Consider the following 23,561-nt stretch of genomic DNA (forward strand, 5'->3'; position numbering starts at 1 on the left):
TTTTTTTTCCCCCCACTCTATGGGGAGGGGAAGGGGGAAATGGTTAGCTGCTTGTGCCTCCCCAGCCACTGACCTCACCGCACGCCACTGGTACATACCTCCCAACTGTCCCGATTTTCGCAGGACAGTCCCGTTTTTTGGGGACTATCCTGCTGTCCCACCCGCGGGCCGCAGTGTCCCGCGGTGGGGGTGGGGGGGCAGTTGGGAGGCTCTGTCTCTCGCTGCCCTGCTTAGCAGAGCAGCGGTGAATAGATGCTGGGTGCATGCGCACAGCGTCTATTCATTGGAGACAGAGGGAGAGGGGGCATGCCAGCAGCTCACAGAGCGCTGGGCATGCCCCTTCAGTGACGAAAACGGGGGCGTGGCTCGCGAGTCCTCCCGCAAAGCCACGCCCCCTGTTCGTAGGCCACACACCCTTTTCGGGAGCGCGGCGAAGCCGCGCGTGTGTCCCTCTTTACAGAAGGGAAAAGTTGGGAGTTATGCTGGTGTACAGGTAACATGTGGTAGGGAATATAGATAGGGGTCTATTCATGAAGCAGTGAAGAGAGTGGAGAAGTGAACCTGTGGAGAAGTTGCCCATGGCAGCCAATCAGCTGCTCCGTACAATTGTATAGTATGCAAATTAGAAATGTTACTTCAATGTTGATTGGTTGCCATGAGCAACTTCTCCACTGGCTCACTTCTCCACACTTTTCACTGCTTCATGAATAGACCTCATAGACTGTAAGCTCCACTGGGGCAGGTACTGATATGAATGGCCAAATATTCTCTGTAAAGCGCCTCAGAATATGTGTGCTATATATAACTGGTAATAAATAAATGTACGGGTGTCACAGCAATGTAATTAGATGCTTCTGTGGTGGGAACCAATATTGTGTGCTCTGTTCCCAGTCACACAGTAATACAGCGCACCTTCCTGTGAGCTCTGGGACTGGTGGTGCCCAGCACAGGAGAAGGAGAGGAAGAGATGCTGCAGATGCTCTGAGCCTGTGCTGGCTGCACACACTGAGGTAATTCTGCACGGGGGGAGGTATCGGCTGCAGAGCATCACTCCCTGCACCCAGGGAGCCTCCAGGTCATTGTCACCTAGCTGTGATGTGACCTCCAGCTTACAGTGCTACAAGGCAGTAATAAGTGTTTGTGTAAGTACATCACACATACATGTACGTATATTTACTAAGGTACGGTTTTTAAGAACTGGAGACGTTGCTATGGACAATGTCTCCACTTCTAAAAACCTGCACTTTAGTAAATAAACTCTAGAGAGAGATCTGTATAGATACTGCTGCTGCATCAGGCTACTTTCACATAGCGCTAGCTGTAATCCAGCATTATGTTTGGTAACCGATATGTTGGGGCTTGTGGACGCTTGTGCACTGTAGCATTACAGTACTGTATGCAACCCCTGCAGCGGTCATGGAGGTATAATGCAATGCACACATTTTCCATATTTCCTGCAATGTACCATTCATTTTATTATTTAAGAAGCTGTTAAGCTGTGTGATATTTTAGTCAGTATCGCTCTTACGTCCTAGAGGATGCTGAGGACTCCGTAAGGACCATGGGGATAGACGGGCTCCGCAGGAGACATGAGCACTTTAAGAAAGACTTTAGATCTGGGTGTGCACTGGCTCCTCCCTCTATGCCCCTCCTCCAGACCTCAGTTTACTACTGTGCCCAGAGGAGACTGGGTGCTTTTCAGGGAGCTCTCCTGAGCTTTCTGACAGAAAGTATATTTGTTAGGTTTTTTATTTTCAGGGAGCCTGCTGGCAACAGACTCCCTGCATCGAGGGACTGAGGGGAGAGAAGCAGACCTACTTCTGTGAGTTTTAAGGCTCTGTTTCTTAGGCTACTGGACACCATTAGCTCCAGAGGGAGTCAGAACACAGGTCTCACTCTGGAGTTCGTCCCGGAGCCGCGCCGCCGTCCTCCTCACAGAGCCGGAAGATAGAAGCCGGGTGAGTATGAGAAGAAAAGAAGACTTCAGAGGCGGCAGAAGACTTCATGATCTTCACTGAGGTAACGCACAGCGGTGAAGCTGTGCGCCATTGCTCCCTTACACCCATAATTACCTACTCTCCCGGAAGCTGCGGGAGGCTCCCGTTTTTTGGGGTAGCCCCCCGCACCCCCGGAAGAGTGGGCAGGTCTCCCGCATCCTGCTCGCACCCAAGTGATGCGAGCAGGATGGAGAGATAACCTCCCGCATTCGCGGGTCCGTCGGGTGGAGAAGGGGTTAAAATGACGCAAATTGCGTCATTTTAGCCCCGCCCGCGGACCCGCGAATCGCGGCATTTCCCGATGCGGGGGGCGGGGCTTAGTGATGTCACAGTCCGTCCCCGCCCCCCGAAGACACCTGCAGCGTCTCATCTCCGGGCTTCTCCCGGAGAGGAGACTTACAATGTAGGTAAGTATGCTTACACCTCACACACGGCAGTCACTGTAAGGGTGCAGGGTGCAGGGGGGGCGCCCTGGGCAGCATATAAACTTATTTTCTTTTTCATCCACTAGGGGTCACTGGAGTACTCTTGGGATATGGACGGGCTTCCGTAGGAACAGCACTGAATATTTAAATTTAGAACACTCCACCCCTCCATATCCCCGAGTACCTCTCAGTGTTTTTTCTGTGCTCGACGTAGCAACAGCTCTGTGACTCAGGTCACGATTACTTTGAAGAATTTTTTTTTTTCTTTTTATTTGATTTTTTTTTTCTATTTTACACATCCCTTTCCCCCTTCCAAAAGGCAGGGTCAGGGATAGTACAGCTGCTGATAGCAGCAGGGGCGTGTCGGGCCTCTCTGAAAGAGCTCCCTCACAGCCACACACACAGCCTCCTGCACAGGCTGGCCGGCGCTTGTTCAGAAGCCCCGTCGGAGCCTCCTCATAAGCTGCAGGATAAAGGTATGTAAACGGGGCGGTCAGCTCCCGCTGCCGCCCCGAGGTGTGGGGACATTGTTAGCGCTTAGCGCCGCTGCTCGCTCCACTTAGCCGCCCGTCCCGCCGCTGCTCTCCCCACTCAGCCGCCCTCCCCACATGGCGACGGCCACAGCAGTTCTTCCGCACGCCCCCGGCCGCCGCTGATCTGCCGCTCAGAGGGCGCCGGCCGCCGCAGCTCTCTCGCTCACGGAGCCGGCCGCCGCTACTGCTCCGGGTCCCACCGCTGGTTGACGCGCTGCTCACCCGGGCTCAGACACAGCGCTCGGCGATACCCGCTGGGGCCCCACACGCTGCGCTGCTGCTGCTCTGAATCGGAAAGAGCATGCAGCCATTACACAAGGCGGAGGGGGGGGGGCAATAAATAAATAAGGGGGCAATAAGCGGCATAAGAAATACTGCAGCACCAGATGCTAGGCTGCAGGGATATTTGCAGGAATTATTAAGCATAGCATGGCAGCCATTTTTAACCATGCTTCCTCTGTCTTCCTGCTGTGATTCCAGAACGTTCAAGTACTACATCTCTACTCCACCGGAGGCGCAGGGGTGTTAGAGGGAATTTGGGATCACATTTCATAGTACTGGCCACGTGTACTGCACTTGGCCAGATATATATATAGAGACACCTTACTGCTATTTTACTGAGTCGTGCAAGTGTCTGTTTTTTGTGTATTGTATTTCTGGCGCCATAATGAGTAAGGCACCAGCAAAAACTAAAAAGCATAATTGCAAAGTCTGTAACAGTGTATTACCGGATGGATCTACCACATGTACAGTATGTTTTGTGAATTCGGTTCAGAATACCATTTCTGCTCCTGTTTTACAACCAATTTCCTCACCGGACCCTCCGTGGGGTATGTTAGTAAATGTACTGGATAGGTTACAATCAGAATTGACCGCCGCTCGTCAGGAGCGGGAAACGGCAAGATCTGAGTCTAGGGTGAGACCGCCAGAACTACCGGAGGCGTCTCAGCCTTGCGTAAGGTCCAAATCTATTTTGGGTAAACGGGATAAATTTCATATGTCTTATGATTTTCCAGTGTCTGCTATGTTGCATTCTGACGATTCCATGCCAGACCTCACGGAACAAGATGAGGGTGAGGAGGGCGAAGTGGAGTCAGATGGCGAGGATTTTAACAGTTCCGGCATTGATGATCTCATCAGAGCGGTACGTCAGTCTCTGAAGTTTACTGAAACTGAGGAGCCTCTCACAAATGATCAGGTCGTATTTACTAAACGACAAAAAACTCCAATAAGTTTTCCTGTGTCGGAATCTCTTAATCAGATGTTAGTAGAAACACGACAGAATCCAGATAAACGGTTTTCTATACCTCGCAGATTTAAGTCTAGTTACCCGTTTCCAGACTCGGTAACATGTACATGGGAGAATCCACCAATAGTTGATTCTTCAGTGTCAAAGCTTACCAAGAAATTAACCATACCAGTGCCAGCAGCTACTACGCTTAAAGACCCTTCAGATCGCAAGATAGAAACTATGCTAAAATCCATGTATGTAGCAGCAGGTGTGATGCTAAGACCTGGATTGGTTGGCATTTGGGTCACTAAGGCACTCATAATATGGCTTACAGAACTCAAATCTGCTTTACATGACGAAAACCTGATAATTCTTGTAAATCAAATGATTGAGGCTGTAGAGTATCTCTGTACAGCGTCTACTGACGTCTGTCAGCTCACTTCTCGTATTTCATCGTCGCTAGTTACGGCACGAAGAGCACTCTGGCTGCGTGCTTATCATGCGGAGGCAGAGGTCAAACGAGGTATAGAGGCGTTGCCTTACGATGGCAAGAAGTTGTTTGGTCCTGAATTGGACGCATGGATTGCTGAGGCTACGGGAGGTAAGTCTGTTTTCTTACCATTGCCTCCACCGGTATCAAGAAGAAGGTACGCTGGACCTTCGTTCAAATCCTTTAGACCTCAGCCCTTTCGAGGACGTGGCAGAGGATCAGCCACGCCTGCTAGACGTGGTCGCGGACGTGGTTTCCAACAAACCAACACAACTCGCCAGGACGCTAAGGTTACCGACAAGCCAGTGGCATGACGGGCTACCAGCCCATCTCGGTTCTCCGATTGTGGGAGCACGCCTTCAGACGTTCCATTTGGCGTGGTTCCACACATCCGCGGATGGGTGGATCCGCAATTTAGTGTTAAAAGGTTACAAAATAGAGTTCGACTGTCTTCCGCCTCTGCGGTTTTTCAAGACAGGATTGCCTCTGTCGGACGACAAGAGGAGGGTTCTGCACATTGCCATTCAGTCCCTACTGGATTCGGCAGTTTTGATTCCGGTCCCTGTACACCAACAGGGTTATTATTCAAGTCTGTTTGTGGTACCGAAGCCGGATGGCTCAGTCAGACCAATATTGAACTTAAAGGGTCTCAATCAGTACGTAACTTACTACAGATTCAAGATTGAGTCTCTGCGTTCGGTGATTGCGGGTTTAGAGCCAAAGGAATTTATGATTGCGCTAGACCTCAAGGATGCGTACTTACACATTCCAATTTGGCAACCTCATCAGAAATTCTTACGGTTTGCAATACGCCAGAACCATTACCAGTTTCAGGCTCTACCGTTTGGCCTGTCATCAGCGCCTCGGGTATTCACCAAAGTGATGTCTGTGTTGATAGCTCATCTCAGATCCCTGGGAGTGACAATAGTTCCGTATTTAGACGATCTGCTCATCAAAGCTCCGTCTCAACAGATGCTTCTCCAACATGCGCTGCTAACGTACAATGTACTGGTTCACCACGGTTGGATTGTCAACTTCAAGAAATCACATCTCATTCCGTCTCAACGCCTTCAATTCCTAGGTATGATTCTCGATACGGTCAATCAAAGAATTTACCTACCACAGCAGAAAGTACAAATTCTACGCCATCTAGTACAATTAGTGCTCAAGCCACGCACAGTGTCGGTACACTTGTGCATTCGCCTCTTAGGCACAATGGTAGCAGCTTTCGAAGCGCTTCAGTACGGAAGATTTCACTCGCGTCCATTTCAACTGAATGTGCTCGCCCAGTGGTCGGGCTCGCATCTGCAGATTCACCACAGGGTGAGGTTGTCGCCAAGGGCAAGAGTATCTCTTCTTTGGTGGCTCAAGGAACACAATTTAACCGCAGGAAGACGGTTCGGAGGCTGGAATTGGATAATTCTAACTACGGACGCCAGTCTCAGAGGTTGGGGAGCGGTAATTCAAAATTGTCAGCTCCAGGGTCTCTGGGCGGATCACGAGAAATTGCTGTCTATAAATGTCCTAGAACTCCGCGCAATTTACAGTGCGCTACGACAAGCAGTGCACATGCTTCGCTCTCAGCCTGTCCAAGTGCAGTCAGACAATGCGACGGCGGTCGCATACATCAACAAACAAGGAGGAATGAGAAGCCGCATGGCAATGCGGGAAGTAGCTCGTATCCTCAATTGGGCGGAATGCCACCAGGTGATATTGTCGGCAGTGTTCATTCCGGGAGTGGACAACTGGGAAGCGGATTATCTCAGTCGTCGGGATTTTCATCCAGGCGAATGGGCATTAAATCCAGAAGTGTTTCACATGTTGGTTCAGAGATGGGGTTATCCTCAGGTGGACCTGATGGCGTCTCGACACAATCACCAAACATTCCAGTATGTGTCCAGAACAAGAGATCCAAAGGCAGTGGCGGTGGATGCTCTCACTGTCGCGTGGCCGTACAGTCTTGTGTATCTGTTTCCACCTTTTCCGTTGCTCCCTCTGGTGCTAAAACGGATCAAAAGAGAGTCTGTCACAGTCATACTAGTGGCGCCTCATTGGCCTCGGAGAGCTTGGTTCTCGGATCTCCGAGGACTACTCGCAGACGATCCTTGGCCGCTCCCACTGCGTCCAGACCTGTTACAACAGGGTCCGTTCCTTTACCCCGATTTAGCGCGGCTGCGTTTGACGGGGTGGCTGTTGAGACCGCCCTCTTAAGAAGAGAGGGCATTCCAGATTCAGTTATACCAACCATGTTACGAGCTAGGAAGCCGGTTACGGCAGCTCATTATTACAGAATATGGCGTGCCTATATAGGTTGGTGTGAAGCTCGGAAATTTCCGACATCATCTTTCAAGTTATGCCGCCTTTTGTTGTTTTTACAAACAGGGTTAGATGGAGGACTGCGTTTATCTACACTAAAGGTGCAGGTATCTGCTTTGTCAATTTACTTTCAAAGACGATTGGCTCTATTGCCGTCTATACGCACTTTTCTCCAAGGTGTCCTCAGAGTACAGCCTCCATTCATTCCACCTACAGCGCCATGGGACTTGAATCGGGTTTTAGAGTTCTTACAGTCTTCATATTTTGAACCCTTACAGCAAGTGGATATAAAGTTTCTCACTTGGAAAACAATTTTTCTCCTAGCCTTAGCTTCGGCAAGGCGTGTTTCGGATTTGGGTGCCTTGTCATGCAAGGCACCGTATTTGGTGTTTCATGATGACAGAGCGGAACTTCGGACGAATCCCGCTTTCTTACCAAAGGTAGTGTCATCTTTTCACATCAATCAACCAATAGTAGTTCCTGTGTTGACAGCACATTCTGGAACTCTGGATGTGGTACGCGCATTACGCGTTTATGTATCCCGAACGTCTTCAGTTTGTAAGACGGATACGTTGTTTGTTCTCTATGATGCTGCCAAGATAGGTTGGCCAGCGTCTAAACAAACCTTATCCAGATGGATAAAACTGACCATACGTCAGGCTTACCTTCATGCTAGGTTACAACCACCTACGTCAGTAACCGCTCATTCCACACGTTCTGTGGGAACTTCATGGGCAGCTGGTCGTGGGGCTTCGACGACGCAGCTTTGCCGTGCGGCTACATGGTCTTCAGTGCACACGTTTGTGCGCTTTTACAAGTTTGATACGTTTGCGGCATCAGCATCTAGCTTTGGCCGCCTAGTGTTACAAGTGCCAAACAGCTCTCCCGCCCACGGGGGAAGCTTTGGTACGTCCCAAGAGTACTCCAGTGACCCCTAGTGGATGAAAAAGAAAATAGGATTTTGGAACTTACCAGGTAAATCCTTTTCTTTGAATCCATAGGGGGCACTGGACGCCCACCCAGAGCAGTTTTACCTAGTTGTGGTGAGTTCGGAGGATCTTATGGTAACACACTTTCACCGACTGGTTCAAATTACAAGTGCTGGTTAGGGTGTCAACTGTTTAGTTGTCAGTAACGTTATGTGTCAACTTCGTTATTGTCCGTTATGTTATATGTAATACTCCATTGTCAACCTCTCTATAGTTCCTGTTCGGCTCAGTAAAAAACACTGAGAGGTACTCGGGGATATGGAGGGGTGGAGTGTTCTAAATTTAAATATTCAGTGCTGTTCCTACGGAAGCCCGTCCATATCCCAAGAGTACTCCAGTGCCCCCTATGGATTCAAAGAAAAGGATTTACCTGGTAAGTACCAAAATCCTATTTTCTGGCAAAAATAATATATATACAGCTGGCCACTGTATGTATATGTATATGTGTGTATATATATATATATATATATATATATATAAATATAATGAGCCCCCGCCAGTTTTCAGTATATTTGAGCGGGACAGAAGCCCGCCGCCGAGGGGGCGGTGCTTCTCCCTCAGCACTCACCAGCGCCATTTTCTCCACAGCACAGCGCTGAGAGGAAGCTCCCCGGACTCTCCCCTGCTTAATCCACGGTGAAAGAGGGTTTTGAAGAAGAGGGGGGGGGCACATAATTGGCGCATTTATAAATTACAACAGCGCTACTGGGTAAACATATAATTATATAGTGTTTTTTCCTGGGTCATATAGCGCTGGGGTGTGTGCTGGCATACTCTCTCTCTGTCTCTCCAAACGGCCTTGTGGGGGAACTGTCTTCAGATAAGAGGATTCCCTGAGTGTGTGGTGTGTCGGTACGCTTGTGTCGACATGTCTGAGGTAGAAGGCTTTCAGAAGGAGGAAGAGGTCAAAATTAATGAGGTGTCTCCGTCGACAACGCCGACACCTGACTGGATGGATATGTGGAATGTTTTAAGTGCTAATGTTAATTTATTGCACAAAAGATTAGACAAAGCTGAAGCTTAGGGTACAGTCAGGGACTCAACCCATGCCTGCCCCTATGTCGCAGGGACCTTCGGGGTCTCAAAAGCGCCCACTATCCCAAATTGTTGACACAGATACCGACACGGATTCTGACTCCAGTGTCGACTACGATGATGCAAAGTTGCAGCCAAAATTGGCTAAATGTATTCGATATGATTATTGCAATAAAAGATGTTTTGCATATCACAGAGGAACCCCCTGTCCCTGACACGAGGGTACACATGTATAAGGGAAAGAAACCTGAGGTAACCTTTCCCCCCTCACATGAGTTGAACGAATTATGTGAAAAAGCTTGGGAATCTCCAGACAAAAAACTGCAGATTCCCAAAAGGATTCTTATGGCGTATCCTTTCCCGCCAACGGACAGGATACGGTGGGAATCCTCCCCTAGGGTGGATAAAGCATTGACACGCTTATCCAAAAAGGTAGCGCTACCATCCCAAGATACGGCTACCCTCAAGGATCCTGCGGACCGCAAGCAGGAGTTTACCTTGAAGTCCATTTACACACATTCTGGTACCTTACTCAGACCGGCGATTACGTTGGCCTGGGTTTGTAGCGCGGTAGCAGCATGGATAGATACCTTATCAGCGGAAATTGAGACCCTAGATAAGGATACCATTTTATTGACCCTAGGGCATATAAAAGATGCTGTCCTATATATGAGAGATGCTCAAAGAGACATTAGTCTACTGGGTTCTAGAATCAACGCTATGTCGATTTCTGCTAGACGAGTCCTATGGACCCGGCAATGGACAGGTGATGCCGACTCAAAGAGGCATATGGAGGTATTACCTTACAATGGTGAGGAATTGTTTGGAGAAGGTCTCTCGGACCTGGTTTCCACAGCTACAGCTGGTAAATCAAATTTTTTGCCTTATATTCCCTCACAACCTAAGAAAGCGCCACATTATCAAATGCAGTCCTTTCGATCACAAAGAAAGAAGAAAGTACGAGGTGCGTCCTTTCTTGCCAGAGGTAAGGGCAGAGGAAAAAAGCTGCACAACACAGCTAGTTCCCAGGACCAGAAGTCCTCCCCGGCCTCTACAAAATCCACCGCATGACGCTGGGGCTCCACTGAGGGAGTCCGCCCCAGCGGGGGCACGTCTTCGACTTTTCAGCCACATCTGGGTTCACTCACAGGTGGATCCCTGGGCGATAGAAATTGTCTCCCAGGGTTACAAGCTGGAATTCGAAGAGGTGCCCCCTCGCTGGTTTTTCAAATCGGCCCTACCAGCTTCTCCCCCAGAAAGGGAGATAGTGTTAAATGCAATTCACAAATTGTATCTTCAACAGGTGGTGGTCAAGGTTCCCCTGCTTCAACAAGGAAGGGGATATTATTCGACCCTGTTTGTAGTCCCGAAACCGGACGGTTCGGTCTGACCCATATTAAATTTAAAATCCCTGAACCTATACTTGAAAAGGTTCAAGTTCAAGATGGAATCGCTAAGAGTGGTCATCGCCAACCTGGAAGGGGGGGGATTTTATTGTATCTCTGGACATAAAGGATGCATACCTTCATGTTCCCATTTATCCACCTCATCAGGCGTACCTAAGATTTGCGGTACAGAATTGTCATTACCAATTTCAGACGTTGCCGTTTGGTCTCTCCACGGCCCCGAGAGTTTTCACCAAGGTAATGGCGGAAATGATGGTGCTCCTGCGAAAGCAAGGTGTCACAATTATCCCGTACTTGGACGATCTCCTCATAAAAGCGAGATCAAGAGAGCAGTTGATGAACAGCGTATCACTTTCACTGAAGGTGTTACAGCAACATGGCTGGATTCTCAATATCCCCAAGTCGCAGTTGGTTCCTACGACTCGTCTGACTTTCTTGGGCATGATTCTGGATACGGACCAGAAAAGGGTTTATCTTCCGATAGAAAAGGCCCAGGAACTCATGACTCTGGTCAGGAATCTATTGAAACCAAAACAGGTGTCAGTGCATCACTGCACTCGAGTCCTGGGAAAGATGGTGGCATCATACGAGGCCATTCCCTTCGGCAGGTTCCATGCGAGGATCTTCCAATGGGACCTACTGGACAAGTGGTCCAGGTCACATCTACAGATTCATTAGTTGATCACCCTATCCCCCAGGGCCAGGGTATCTCTCCTGTGGTGGCTGCAGAGTGCTCACCTTCTAGAGGGCCGCAGGTTCAGCATTCAGGACTGGATCTTAGTGACCACGGATGCGAGCCTCCGAGGTTGGGGAGCAGTCACACAGGGAAGAAATTTCCAAGGTCTTTGGTCAAGTCAGGAGACTTGTCTTCACATTAACATCCTGGAACTAAGGGCCATATACAACGCCCTACGGCAAGCGGAGACTTTACTTCGCGACCAACCAGTTCTGATCCAGTCAGACAACGTCACCGCAGTAGCTCATGTAAACCGCCAAGGCGGCACAAGGAGCAGAGCAGCAATGGCGGAAGCCACCAGAATTCTTCGCTGGGCTGAGAATCATGTAAGCGCACTGTCAGCAGTCTTCATTCCGGGAGTGGACAACTATATGTGTATGTGCATTGTACAATGTTCTATATGCTTATCACTGATAGTCTAAATTTTATAGCTATCTGACTACCCTAGCACATACACATTTTCCAACTGCTCCAAGAGGTGCTGGACTTATATGGTATCTAATAAGGTACTAGGAGTAAACTACTATATTCCTAGATACGGCAGATTTTTGAACAAGGAATCCTAAAGAGGCTCATTAGCTGCACGCTTACAGCAAATTGCTACTCAACTATAAATGTTTTTGTGTGCATTATTTTCTGCTGTGGTGGCGTGTGTGGTATAAATCGTTAGAGGTCATATATACTATATATTGCACACAGCAACAGGTTTGCTACAATTGTTGCCTGATTATATCCAGCTGCACACTTGCAGCAAATTACTACTCAACTATCTCTGTGTGCAGTATTTTCTGCTGTAGTGGCGTATGTGGCATAAATTATTTGAGGCCTCATATATTATATACAGCAACAGGTTTGCTATAATTACTGCCTCATATATTATATACAGCAACAGGTTTGCTATAATTACTGCCCGAGTATATATCATCATCATATCCCGGATTTCATATGCTAACTGTCCTTAATGTAATTTTGTTTATGCATTATGACTAATATTGCTACAAATTCATTTTCATGGGCATGAGATAAACTCAAATACTAAATACACGACTGATTCAGTTCACCTCTGATATACAACTCGATCGATACGGGTATTGGGATTGACTGAACGGGCAGATTAAGAAATTGCGGACATACCCCGCTGGAGATGCCCGATCTCGTCTGATCTTGGAAGCCAAGCAGTGGAGGGCCGGGTCAGTACTCGGATGGGAGACCACCCTGGAACACCCTGGTACTGCAAAATATTCTTCTGCCCGATCTAGAGTGATCCCTAATAATACCAATTGGCATTCGGTTCTGTATGACCTATGATTCAATTCTCTACGACTATTTAATCCTGAATAGGACTGCTGTAGAATAAATGATGGTCATATATTATACAGAGGTGTTACTGTTATCTCAGTAAAACCAATAGCCCAAATATTTGATCTCCGGTCCCTATTGTGGTATCGAAAACCACATTAATTGCACAAAATATAGTGTTATATTTTCGCGTAGCTACACTATCTTACGTATAACTCACTCCTACAATTATATTTCTAATGAATTAATAAAATTATGTTTTATCAGAATTGATTAATATAATCCTCTGAATTGAGTGCTCCCACACAAGAGTCTACTTTCCAACTTTTCTTCTTTGTTGGGTTTTCTTTGGGAGTGGACAACTGGGAAGCAGACTTCCTCAGCAGACACGACCTGCATCCAGGAGAGTGGGGACTTCATCAGGAAGTCTTCGCACAGATTGCAAGTCGGTGGGGACTGCCCCAGATAGACATGATGGCGTCCTGCCTCAACAAAAAGTTACAGAGGTATTGTGCCAGGTCAAGAGACCCTCAGGCAGTAGCTGTAGAAGCCCTAGTGACACCGTGGGTGTTCCGGTCGGTCTATGTATTTCCTCCTCTTCCTCTCATACCCAAGGTGTTGAGAATAGTAAGAAAAAGAGGAGTGAGAACAATCCTCATTGTTCCAGATTGGCCACGAAGGACCTGGTATCCGGATCTGCAGGAAATGCTCACAGAAGATCCGTGGCCTCTTCCTCTAAGACAGGACCTGTTGCAACACGAGCCTTGTCTGTTCCAAGACTTACCGCGGCTGCGTTTGACGGCATGGCGGTTGAACGCCGGATCCTAGCGGAAAAGGGTATTCCGGATGAGGTCATTCCTACGCTGATAAAGGCTAGGAAGGACGTGACCGCTAAACATCATCACCGTATATGGCGAAAATATGTTTCTTGGTGTGAGGCCAGGAATGCTCCTACGGAAGAATTCCATCTGGGCCGCTTCCTTCACTTCCTACAAACTGGAGTGAATATGGGCCTAAAATTAGGCTCCATTAAGGTTCAGATTTCGGCCTTATCCATTTTCTTTCAAAAAGAATTGGCTTCTCTTCCAGAAGTACAGACGTTTGTGAAGGGAGTGCTGCATATTCAGCCTCCTTTTGTACCTCCGGTGGCACCATGGGACCTTAACGTGGTGTTGAGTTTCCTTAAGTTCCACTGGTTTGAACCACTTAAAACGGTGGAGTTGAAATATCTCACTTGGAAAGTGGTCATGTTGTTAGCCTTGGCTTCGGCTAGGCGAGTGTCGGAATTGGCGGCTTTGTCTCATAAAAGCCCCTATCTAGTGTTCCATATGGATAGAGCGGAATTGCGGACCCGTCCTCAATTCTTGCCTAAGGTGGTGTCATCTTTTCATATGAACCAACCTATTGTGGTGCCTGTGGCTACGCGAGACTTGGAGGATTCCGAGTCCCTTGATGTTTTCAGGGCTTTGAAAATTTACGTGGCCAGACGGCTAGAGTCAGAAAAACAGAAGCACTGTTTGTCCTATATGCGGCCAACAAGGTTGGCGCCCCTGCTTCTAAGCAGACTATTGCTCGCTGGATCTGTCTCACGATTCAGCAGGCGCATTTGACGGCTGGATTGCCGTTACCAAAATCGGTTAAGGCCCTAGGAAGGTGGGCTCATCTTGGGCGGCTGCCCGAGGGGTCTCGGCACTGCTACTTGGTCGGGTTCAAACACCTTTGCAAAGTTCTATAAGTTTGATACCCTGGCTGAGGAGGACCTCCTGTTTGCTCAATCGGTGCTGCAGAGTCATCCGCACTCTCCCGCCCATTTGGGAGCTTTGGTATAATCCCCATGGTCCTTACGGAGTCCCCAGCATCCTCTAGAACGTAAGAGAAAATAAGATTTTAAACCTACCGGTAAATCTTTTTCTTGTAGTCCGTAGAGAATGCTGGGCGCCCGTCCCAAGTGCGGACTACTTCTGCAAGACTTGTATATAGTTATTGCTTACATAAGGGTTATGTTATAGTTTTCATCGGTCTTCGACTGATGCTATGTTGTTGTCATACTGTTAACTGGGTAGTATATTACAAGTTATACGGTGTAATTGGTGTGGCTGGTATGAATCTTGCCCTTGGATTAACAAAAATCCTTTCCTCGTACTGTCCATCTCCTCTGGGCACAGTTTCTCTAACTGAAGTCTGGAGGAGGGGCATAGAGGGAGGAGCCAGTGCACACCAAGATCTAAAGTCTTTCTTAAAGTGCCCATGTCTCCTGCGGAGCCCGTCTATCCCCATGGTCCTTACGGAGTCCTCAGCATCCTCTACGGACTACGAGAAAAAGATTTACCGGTAGGTTTAAAATCTTATTTTTCCCCCTTCTGAGCAATATTGACAAAAATATTGCACAGTGTGTACGCTACGAACGAAGGGCGCTCCCGCTGTTCATTAACGTGGGTTGCTAAGGCAGGCCATTAACGGCACTTCTACAGTGTAGCTGACGGGTGCAGGTAACTCCGTACCTTCAACGTGTTTCCTTGCCAGCAGGGCAACGTTCTCAAGAAGCGAATATCCTGTATGCTCTCAGTAGTGTGATATGCCTGATATCAGGCCCGGAGACAGGGGGACAACGACAAAGGGGACATCCGTACAGGGCCCAGGGGTTCAGGGGGGCTCCAAGGATCAGGGACACAAAAAAACGTGTTTGCAGTGCCAATATTGCTTTTTCAAGTGTATATTCCAACTGCTCAACTTAAGTAAGAAAACAATTTTAACCTTAGTACACCGGCCATTTCAATGCTTATCCCTGTTGTTTTTTTTTTTTTGTTTTTTTTTGTTAAGTTCTGTAGAAATATCCATACCTCCCTACTATCCTGATTTTCGAGGGACAGTCCCGCTGTCCCACCCGCGGGCCACAGTGTCCTGCGGTGGAGGGGCAGTTGGGAGGTTCTATTCAGTGGAGACAGAGTGAGAGAGGGCATGCCAGCAGCTCACAGAGTTCTCACGTAGGCAAATTTCAGAGAGGGCGTATTGATGGAACCTAGGCTGACCAGGGTTGGAAATAATCGTAAACAGTCATATCGTTATAGTATATAAATAATGCTGAGTATGGAACTACAGTAGGCGTTCTGGTGGTCTGCCCTCAGTGATGTATACAGCCTAGCTGTACACATGGGGTGATATGCGTTTAGTTCTGTGCGTGCAGGGCTGGAACAATTACGGATGAATTGAGCGCAACGAAGGTCTGATGCTTTGTGGGGAAAAAAGAATAGTCCAACTAATTTATCGCTAGCAAAAATACAATAAGTTTTGTTGTTATAACTTTGGAATTTGCCTTCAAAGGTTGCATGCATTCACTGATGGAACAATGGGCATAATTCGTGTTTGTATGCAGTTGTGATTCTCTAGCCTTCGGAGCTGCTAATGTTAGTAAGTGAAGCTGCCGCCCAGGAACGTAAAGAGACGCCCACTAGACTCATCGCAAGCACAATCGCAGTTAAATACACATTAGCGGAGTGTACGCAATTACGGAGAACATCAAAGCTAAGGGATGGTGTATGGCTGCGCAGACTGGCCTCAGCAGTAGCGACTCAGACGCCATGTATTTGCATGTGCAATCACGCAGCCTTCAGAGTATACACACCCCGAAAATAGCCACGCCTGCTTTTTCCCAACCACTCCCCTTAAATGCCTCGTTAGCACCTTCAGACGGTCATTTCCTGTTAATCACTGTGCAACAAAGTTCTCAGTGTGAGCTGGATCACAGATAGACACCTTCACGCATGTGTATTGCGATCGCAGAACCTGCACAGTTTGCCGATAATTACTCCGTTATATTACCATCAGCCATTGTGTACAAACATGAATTAGGCCCAATGATCAAACGATGACCCAAAACGATGTACTTATTCAGATACCTTATTAGTAGGTCTTTTATACTGTATAAAGCTTATGTATGTTCTTAGGAGTCCTTTTAATTATTATTTAAGGCAAATGCAGAGTTTTGTAAAACTGTACAATTTTTACTTTAGCATCACTTTTATATGTCAAGTCATATTGAAATATACAGTTATACTTCTGTTTTATAGTGTGCGACAAGATGGAAGGCTTTTCGTCCTGTCTGAGTGACATGCTCGACAGCGTGAAGGCAGCGCAAGCCAAACTGGATAGCAGTCCTTTCTCCATGGGAGACTTTTTGAAGAAAGTGGGTGTCGCAAGTAGCCAGCCGACAATGGTGATGGGGCGCAAGCAATACAAATGTGATTTGTGCGGGCGTTGCTTTTCTGACCCCTCCAACCTGAGGCGCCACAAAAACATTCACACGGGGCTAAGGCCTTATGTGTGCGATGTATGCGGCAGCAGCTTCCGGCAAAAGTCGCAGCTTGACCGCCACCATTTGGTCCATACAGGAGAGCGACCCTTCCGCTGTGCCTTTTGCTCTAAAGGTTTTCGTGACTCCACTGAGTTGAGGGTGCATTATCGGGTGCATACAGGAGAGAGGCCATACAGCTGTCCGGTCTGCCAGAAGAGTTTCTCCCGTATCTGTTACATGAAGAGGCATCAGGAGAAGCACGCGAAAGCGGAGTCAATGGACATACAAATACCTGAAAACAGACATATCATTATACCTGCTAGTGACAATGAGGAGAATCCTGAGGAGTTCCAGTGTTCCTTCTGCAGTAATTGGTTTGTCACCAAGAAAGAACTTGAAGCTCACCGTCCCGTGCACCTGAAGATTGGACCAACGGGGCAGAAGCTTTACGAATGTGTAGAATGTAAGAAGTGCTTCAACAATTCCTCTAACCTGAGAAAACACACTGTCATTCATACAGGCAAGAAGCCCTTCACTTGTAACATCTGCAATCAACGTTTCCGGCAAGCCACCCACCTCCAGCGACACTACCTGATCCATACCGGGGAGAGACCGTTCAAGTGCTCCATTTGCCAGAAAGGTTTTCGGGACACCAGTGACTTGTTGAAGCATCAACGTGTCCATACTGGCGAGAAGCCCTATCAGTGCTCTGCCTGTGATAAGTGCTTCAAGCATTTGCATAATGCCAGAGTGCACAGGCAACGCCACCTCAATGAAGGGTTCCGTCCTGAGGAGATCCCCACGCTTCCTCCTTGTTCTCAGCCCATGTCTCCTCTCAAAGCCGACCGTTACGGTGAAGAGCGGAAGCTAGGACATTCACGTGGCAAGTTATGTTCTAAAGGGAAGAAACGTTGCTGTAGAGACTACAACTTGGTAGTCAACCAACGCAGCGAGGACAGAGTAAAGTGCAGTCTTTGCACCAAGACTTTCACCCGCATTTCAAGCCTACATCGTCATTACTTGATGCACACGGGCTACCGCCCTTTCAGTTGTCACGTTTGCAATAAGACGTTCCAACAGCTCTCCCACCTTGACCGTCACAAGCGGATTCACACCGGGGAGCGGCGTTACCACTGCACCACCTGCCGCAAAGCTTTTCGCGAGTCTAGTGACCTCCTGCGCCATCAGCAGGTCCACACAAAGGAAAAGACTTCCAGTTCGCACCAGTTTGATAAGTCCTATCCTACTAGGCATTACCTCAAGTCACATCGTACAGGTCTCGGACATGAGGCCTTTCTGGAAACTGAGATGTTAGTAGACGGCGAGGACAGTAACTCGATTGAGGTTGTTCTGGTCTAATTGTTAAACTTAGCAAGAGAAACAAATGAAGTTCTACAAGGTTCATTTACTGAAATGTCACTTCATAGAGGCAAGTTGCATACATTTAGGGACACCTAGGCCATGATTGATGGCAATCATAATATACAGATCATTAGTGAAAAGAAAGACAATACCGTAATCCGCTGAAAGGTAAGGCAGGGATGGAACAGGAAAACAGATGCTATTCTCACAATGCCACTCAGATGCACAGCAATGTAGAGGGTACCTCTGTGCCCATGGAGATACCATTAATGCTCTTCGGGTAATTGTACACACATCTTGGTTTCAGCAACTTGGGATCTAACCATGAGAATATGCAAGATTATAGTGGGTGAATAATAATGTGATTCTGTGAGGCTAACATACAGTACATAAGAGTCACTAGGGCTAATTCTGAGGTGGGGCAAAGCAAGGAACAGCAAGTAACTGTGCACCTGGACCAGCCATGCTGCACTGTAAGGGGGGCAAATACTTTGTTTTCATGCAGGATAAGTACTGGCTGCTTTTTTGCATATAGCTCACAAATGCTGGAGATTTATTTTTGTACATTAGATTTGTGTTTGGACACACCCCTCTCAAATGTAAATTGCTGCACATTTTAAATTCTCCCCACCTGCAGTGCAACATGGTTTGACTGTAGTGCAAAGTTACTTCCTTTTTTTTTTTGTAGTGCTCCCATCTCAGAATCGGCCTTATCGTAAGCATACAGTCATAAGATCTGACAAGGCAGGCCGGCCAAGGAATTAGATCCATGTCTGAATATCAGTGGCCATATGAGGCAAATTATTTTTTAACCCCTTAATGTCAAATTATATTTTTAGACATTTCACTTCTGCCATTTTTTTACTTAAAAAGGCAAAACCCTGGTTTTGCCTTTGTAAGTGATTGCCTCTTTAAAACATCAGGCAGACTATTGATTAAAAGTACACATTTAGTATCCCTGTCCTCATGAGAAAAATGATGATCAATTCTGTTAGATCCTAATGCACCCATTACCTCAACGTAGCAGAACCAACCATTGTGTGTGCGTATCTAATTTTGAGAAGGCAGCCTGTCTGTTACCTAGGAGCCACCATGCCTGTTTCTGAGGTGGTAGTAACAGAGCAAGTAACTGCACTTTGGTGAAACCATGCTGCACTGGGACTGTCCGACCTGCAGGCTGCAGTGTCCCACGGTGAGGGGGCTGTTGGGAGACTCTGACGTGCTGCAGTGCTCAGCGGCAAATATATGCTGTATGCATGCGCACAGCATCTAATATTGGAAACAGAGGGGCTGTGAGCAATGCTGAAAATGGGAGGCGTGGCTTGCGATCACAGCATTTCTGCAAAGCCATACCCCCGTTTCCAGTGGTCCCCATCCCCATTCGGCACTCGCAGGATTCCCGATCACCCACCTACAATGATGGGAGGTATGCAGGTGTGACATGAAGAGAGCAGGGGCGTAGCCAGAACTTTGTGGGCCCCGTAGCAACATTGAAGGGGACCCTGTCCCAATGCTTCTAGAGAGACACCTCTCCACAGCAATTGTTAATTGTATACCCCATAATGGTGCCCTAGTTCCTTTTCTGAATCATAATCGTGCATTAGTTAATGTTATGCCTCATAGTATTGCCCTAGACGTTATGTTGTGTTCACGTTATGTCACAGTGTAGGGGTGCCAGTACAAATTATGCAAAACGGTAACCCCAATTCACATTATTTCATGCAGTGCCCCAGTTCATGTTATGTCACACTACAGCATCCCCAGTTCATATAATGACACATCATAGTGCCTCCACTTCATATAGGTGGTCATTCCGAGTTGTTCGCTCGTAAAGCCGCTTTTAGCAGCTTTGCACACGCTAAGCCGCCGCCTACTGGGAGTGAATCTTAGCTTATCAAAATTGCGAACGAAGGATTAGCAATATTGCGAATAGACACTTCTTAGCAGTTTCTGAGTAGCTCCAAACTTACTCGGCATCTGCGATCAGTTCAGTGCTTGTCGTTCCTGGTTTGACGTCACAAACACACCCAGCGTTCGCCCAGACACTCCCGCGTTTTTCCCAGAAACGGTAGCGTTTCTTCACACACACCCATAAAACGGCCAGTTTCCGCCCAGAAACACCCACTTCCTGTCAATCACATTACGATCGCCAGAACGAAGAAAAAACCTCGTAATGCCGTGAGTAAAATTCCTAACTGCATAGCAAATTTACTTGGCGCAGTTGCACTGCGGACATTGCGCATGCGCATTAGCGACTAATCGCTCCGTTACGACAGAAAAATAACAAGCGAACAACTCGGAATGACCCCCATAGTGCCACATTACAGTGCCCCAGTTCATCTTATGTAACATTATAATGTCCTCCTGTTCATCTTATACCACATTACATTGTGCAGGTCCATGGGCATAGCTATATTGTAGGACTCAAGGCAAGAGTTTGTAAGGACCCCTATGTACCCCCCAATGGTGGAAAGTGTATATAACACATGTAACTGTGACAGGGAAGGTGGGCCCCGTAGCAGCTGCACTCCCTGCAGCTATGGTAGCTACACCCTTGTATATAACACATGTAACTGTGACAGGGAAGGTGGGCCCCGTAGCAGCTGCACTCCCTGCAGCTATGGTAGCTACACCCTTGGCAGAGTAAGATGTGGGAGAAATTTAAATTGCTATGTAAGAGTAATGGTGCCCATATACTTGTGCGATGCCCCGCGACGCAACATCGCGGGGCATCGCACCGGCAGTTCAGGTGCGATGAAATCGCACCTGAACTGCCAAAGTGATTATCATGCGATAATGCGATAGATCACATGGTAATCGCGTCACGTCACTGTCGAGTGGGAGCGGCGTCTGGCCGCTTCCGGATGGTGCCTATCACACATCGAGGTGCGATATATTGCATGTGTTTTAAAAAACACATGCGATCGCACTGCAATGTGATAAATATTAAGTGCAGCACATACTATCTTGAGACGCGAGATTCGGCCAGCGTGCCGCGCAACGCATCGCAAGGTACCTACAATGTGCATACAATCTTTCGATTTCTCTCACAGATCCGGTCGAAATCGAAGGTTAGCACCGATTATCTCATGTGTATTGGCTACATTAAGCTGTCCAGCATTTGTGGGCTACATGCAAAAGCAGCCAGTACTGCATGCAAAACAATTGAATGCATTTGCACCCCTTACACTGTAACATGGTTTGTCCCGGTGCAGTTACTTGCTATTTTTATTTTTTTATTTTTTACTCGACTTCCACCGCAGAACCAGGCCCAGTGTCTCAGTATTCATAGTGTAGTGACTTATTGATGTTATTGATATATCAGTCCCCTGACTTTACGGAGTTCCAAAACCTGCAGCCTCATTATAGGCGCACCTTAGTGGCGTCACTAGGGGGATGCAGATCACTCTGGGTAACTCCAAAATGACTCCTCCTCCTCGGTGCAGCCATAGCAGCCTCTGGGGACAGCCCATAATCTCCCTGACCCCCAGAGTGATGAAAACAGGGTTGGGCCACAAGACCATGCCCCTTGCTACACGACCACGCCTCCTTATTGCTGGCTTGGTGCGGTACAAGGGGAGAGTTGTACCGCACCATGTGTTACAGGGCATAGGGATATCCCCCGACACCCTGAGGATCTGTGTAAGTACCCATCCGTGTGCCACAACATAATATTCTACCATTTTGTTGCTATAATTATATATATTTTTTTCTTCCACTGCTCATAGAATTTAAAAGGATTACATGTGTTATCCCAGCGGACGAGATGCCAGCTGTCAATATCCCAACCGCGGCAACCCGCCCGCCAGAATGCCGGCAGCAGGGCGAGCACGAAGAGTCCCCTTGCAGGGAGTGGGAATAGCCCTGGTGCGGCGGGATTCCGGCTTGCAGCATTGTCGGCTGGCGGGATTTTGGCGTCTGTATCCTGAACGCCGGGATCCTGACAACCGGCATTTTACCTGCATCCCATGTAAAATAAATGACAGAACTCAGTTTAGCCAGTCCCTATCAGCCTTATGTAAAACTTGGATGGAGAAATAACATATGAAGACTTCGGTGGAGAATTAGCCTATGAAGACTAACTAAGCAAGGGGTGAATATCTAGTCTAGAAAGCTCAGTAGTGTAATGTTAGTAATGCATGGTGTTACATAAATTGTGAGCTTAAGTGGAAAATTCACTATGGAAGTAGATTTACAATTGTCTTTTTGCAAATGTTCAGTAAAACAAACAGTCATGCGTTATTCTGGGCAGAGAACTTCATTTACCATTACGTTTTGATGTACAACCAATGGCTGCCGCTGTTCGGTACCCTTATGAGGTAAAATTAATTATATGTCATAGTCTCTGATGGAACACTACACAGAGTGGCCAAATTAGCATAATGAATATACGTCGGGATGCAATGACGTCCGAGTTTGCCAAAGGTGCGGGATTCCACACAGTCGGACATTTTTTAAAGCAGCAGTGATTTAAAAGGTATGGTTTTCCCTTGTAAATAATTTCCTCTTTAAAAAAAATATCCGCGTTCAGTCAGCATCCCGCTCCTCCGGCAAACTCGGACGCCATTACATCCCGCTGATGGAATACTGAATTATCTTTACCAAGCAATAACTTTTGAACACATCTTGCTTCACAACCTGGAGTCTCCTTGTTTTTCTTCACAAGAAAGTCCCTACAAAATTGTTAGTCATTAAAACATGTCTACGAGTGATTTGGTTTCTTGGCTGCTTAACGTGAGCTAAAGGCAGCTCTAATGCTGAGCGTTTCTGTGATCAAAGTGACATTAAGGTTTCTAAACAAAGTTTGTACATTCAATATTTTTCAGTGTACGGCACACAATAAAGGCAGCCATTTTGTGGGCCAACTCAATGGTCCTCCTTTTACTAGGAATCTGTGACGGGTTGGGGCTGTGTTACCAGCGTGCGGGATCCCAGGCGCAGAATGCCGGCGGGGGGAGGCAGCGAAACCAAGTCCCTTGCGGGCTCGGTCGTGGACACCCACGAGTGGGAATAGTCCCTTCTAGTCGGCATGCCAACTGACAGTATTTTGAGGGTTTGGGATGCAGAGGGAGGTATTGTGACCGTCAGTCTCCTGACCGTCTGTCACATAACTACATCACATTCGTGACAGCACAGAGGTACATCACTGAAATATTTGTGCTGTCTGTGATAAAAGTGGTTGTGCTAAAGGGGAATATATTTTTGTGGCAGTAGTATGGTTGAGGACACTTTAATCTAAAGCTGTGTTTTCTTTAATGCTGTCCTAGACGGCGGCAGTATGTTATAAATCAGAGAATGTTCACCCCACATACTCCTAACACAGTCTCCTACACTCCCTGTTCCATTTTCGGGTGTTTGGAAATATCAAGAAGCAAAAATGAAAAGGAATTCTGTTTTAAAATAAACATAAAACCATTTTGTAGTATTTCTGCTGATCTTTGAGCAGGTACA

At 47.4% G+C, this 23,561-nt stretch overlaps 1 protein-coding gene and 1 pseudogene across 2 annotated transcripts; both read left to right on the top strand.

The window, feature by feature from the left end:
• Positions 1-867: 867 nt before the first annotated feature.
• On the top strand, positions 868-22,980 carry LOC134948551 (zinc finger protein 271-like). 2 transcript variants are annotated; one of them, XM_063936595.1, is made up of 2 exons: positions 868-1,010; positions 16,525-22,980. In XM_063936595.1, exon 2 carries the CDS (start codon positions 16,536-16,538, stop codon positions 18,105-18,107), a length of 1,572 nt encoding a protein of 523 aa, XP_063792665.1. In that variant the 5' UTR covers positions 868-1,010; positions 16,525-16,535; the 3' UTR covers positions 18,108-22,980. The 2 variants fall into 2 exon arrangements, with proteins under 2 accessions (XP_063792665.1, XP_063792666.1); XM_063936596.1 differs by lacking the exon at positions 868-1,010 and adding an exon at positions 1,037-1,142.
• Positions 12,279-12,398, top strand: LOC134953365 (5S ribosomal RNA; annotated as a pseudogene).
• Positions 22,981-23,561: the final 581 nt, after the last annotated feature.

The sequence above is a fragment of the Pseudophryne corroboree genome, chromosome 8, assembly GCF_028390025.1.
Source record: "Pseudophryne corroboree isolate aPseCor3 chromosome 8, aPseCor3.hap2, whole genome shotgun sequence".
Taxonomy (NCBI): domain Eukaryota; kingdom Metazoa; phylum Chordata; class Amphibia; order Anura; family Myobatrachidae; genus Pseudophryne; species Pseudophryne corroboree.

What these genes read in the sequence shown, in the direction of transcription:
- LOC134948551 (XM_063936595.1), top strand. Translation starts at nt 16,536, where the DNA reads ATGGAAGGCTTTTCGTCCTGTCTGAGTGACATGCTCGACAGCGTGAAG.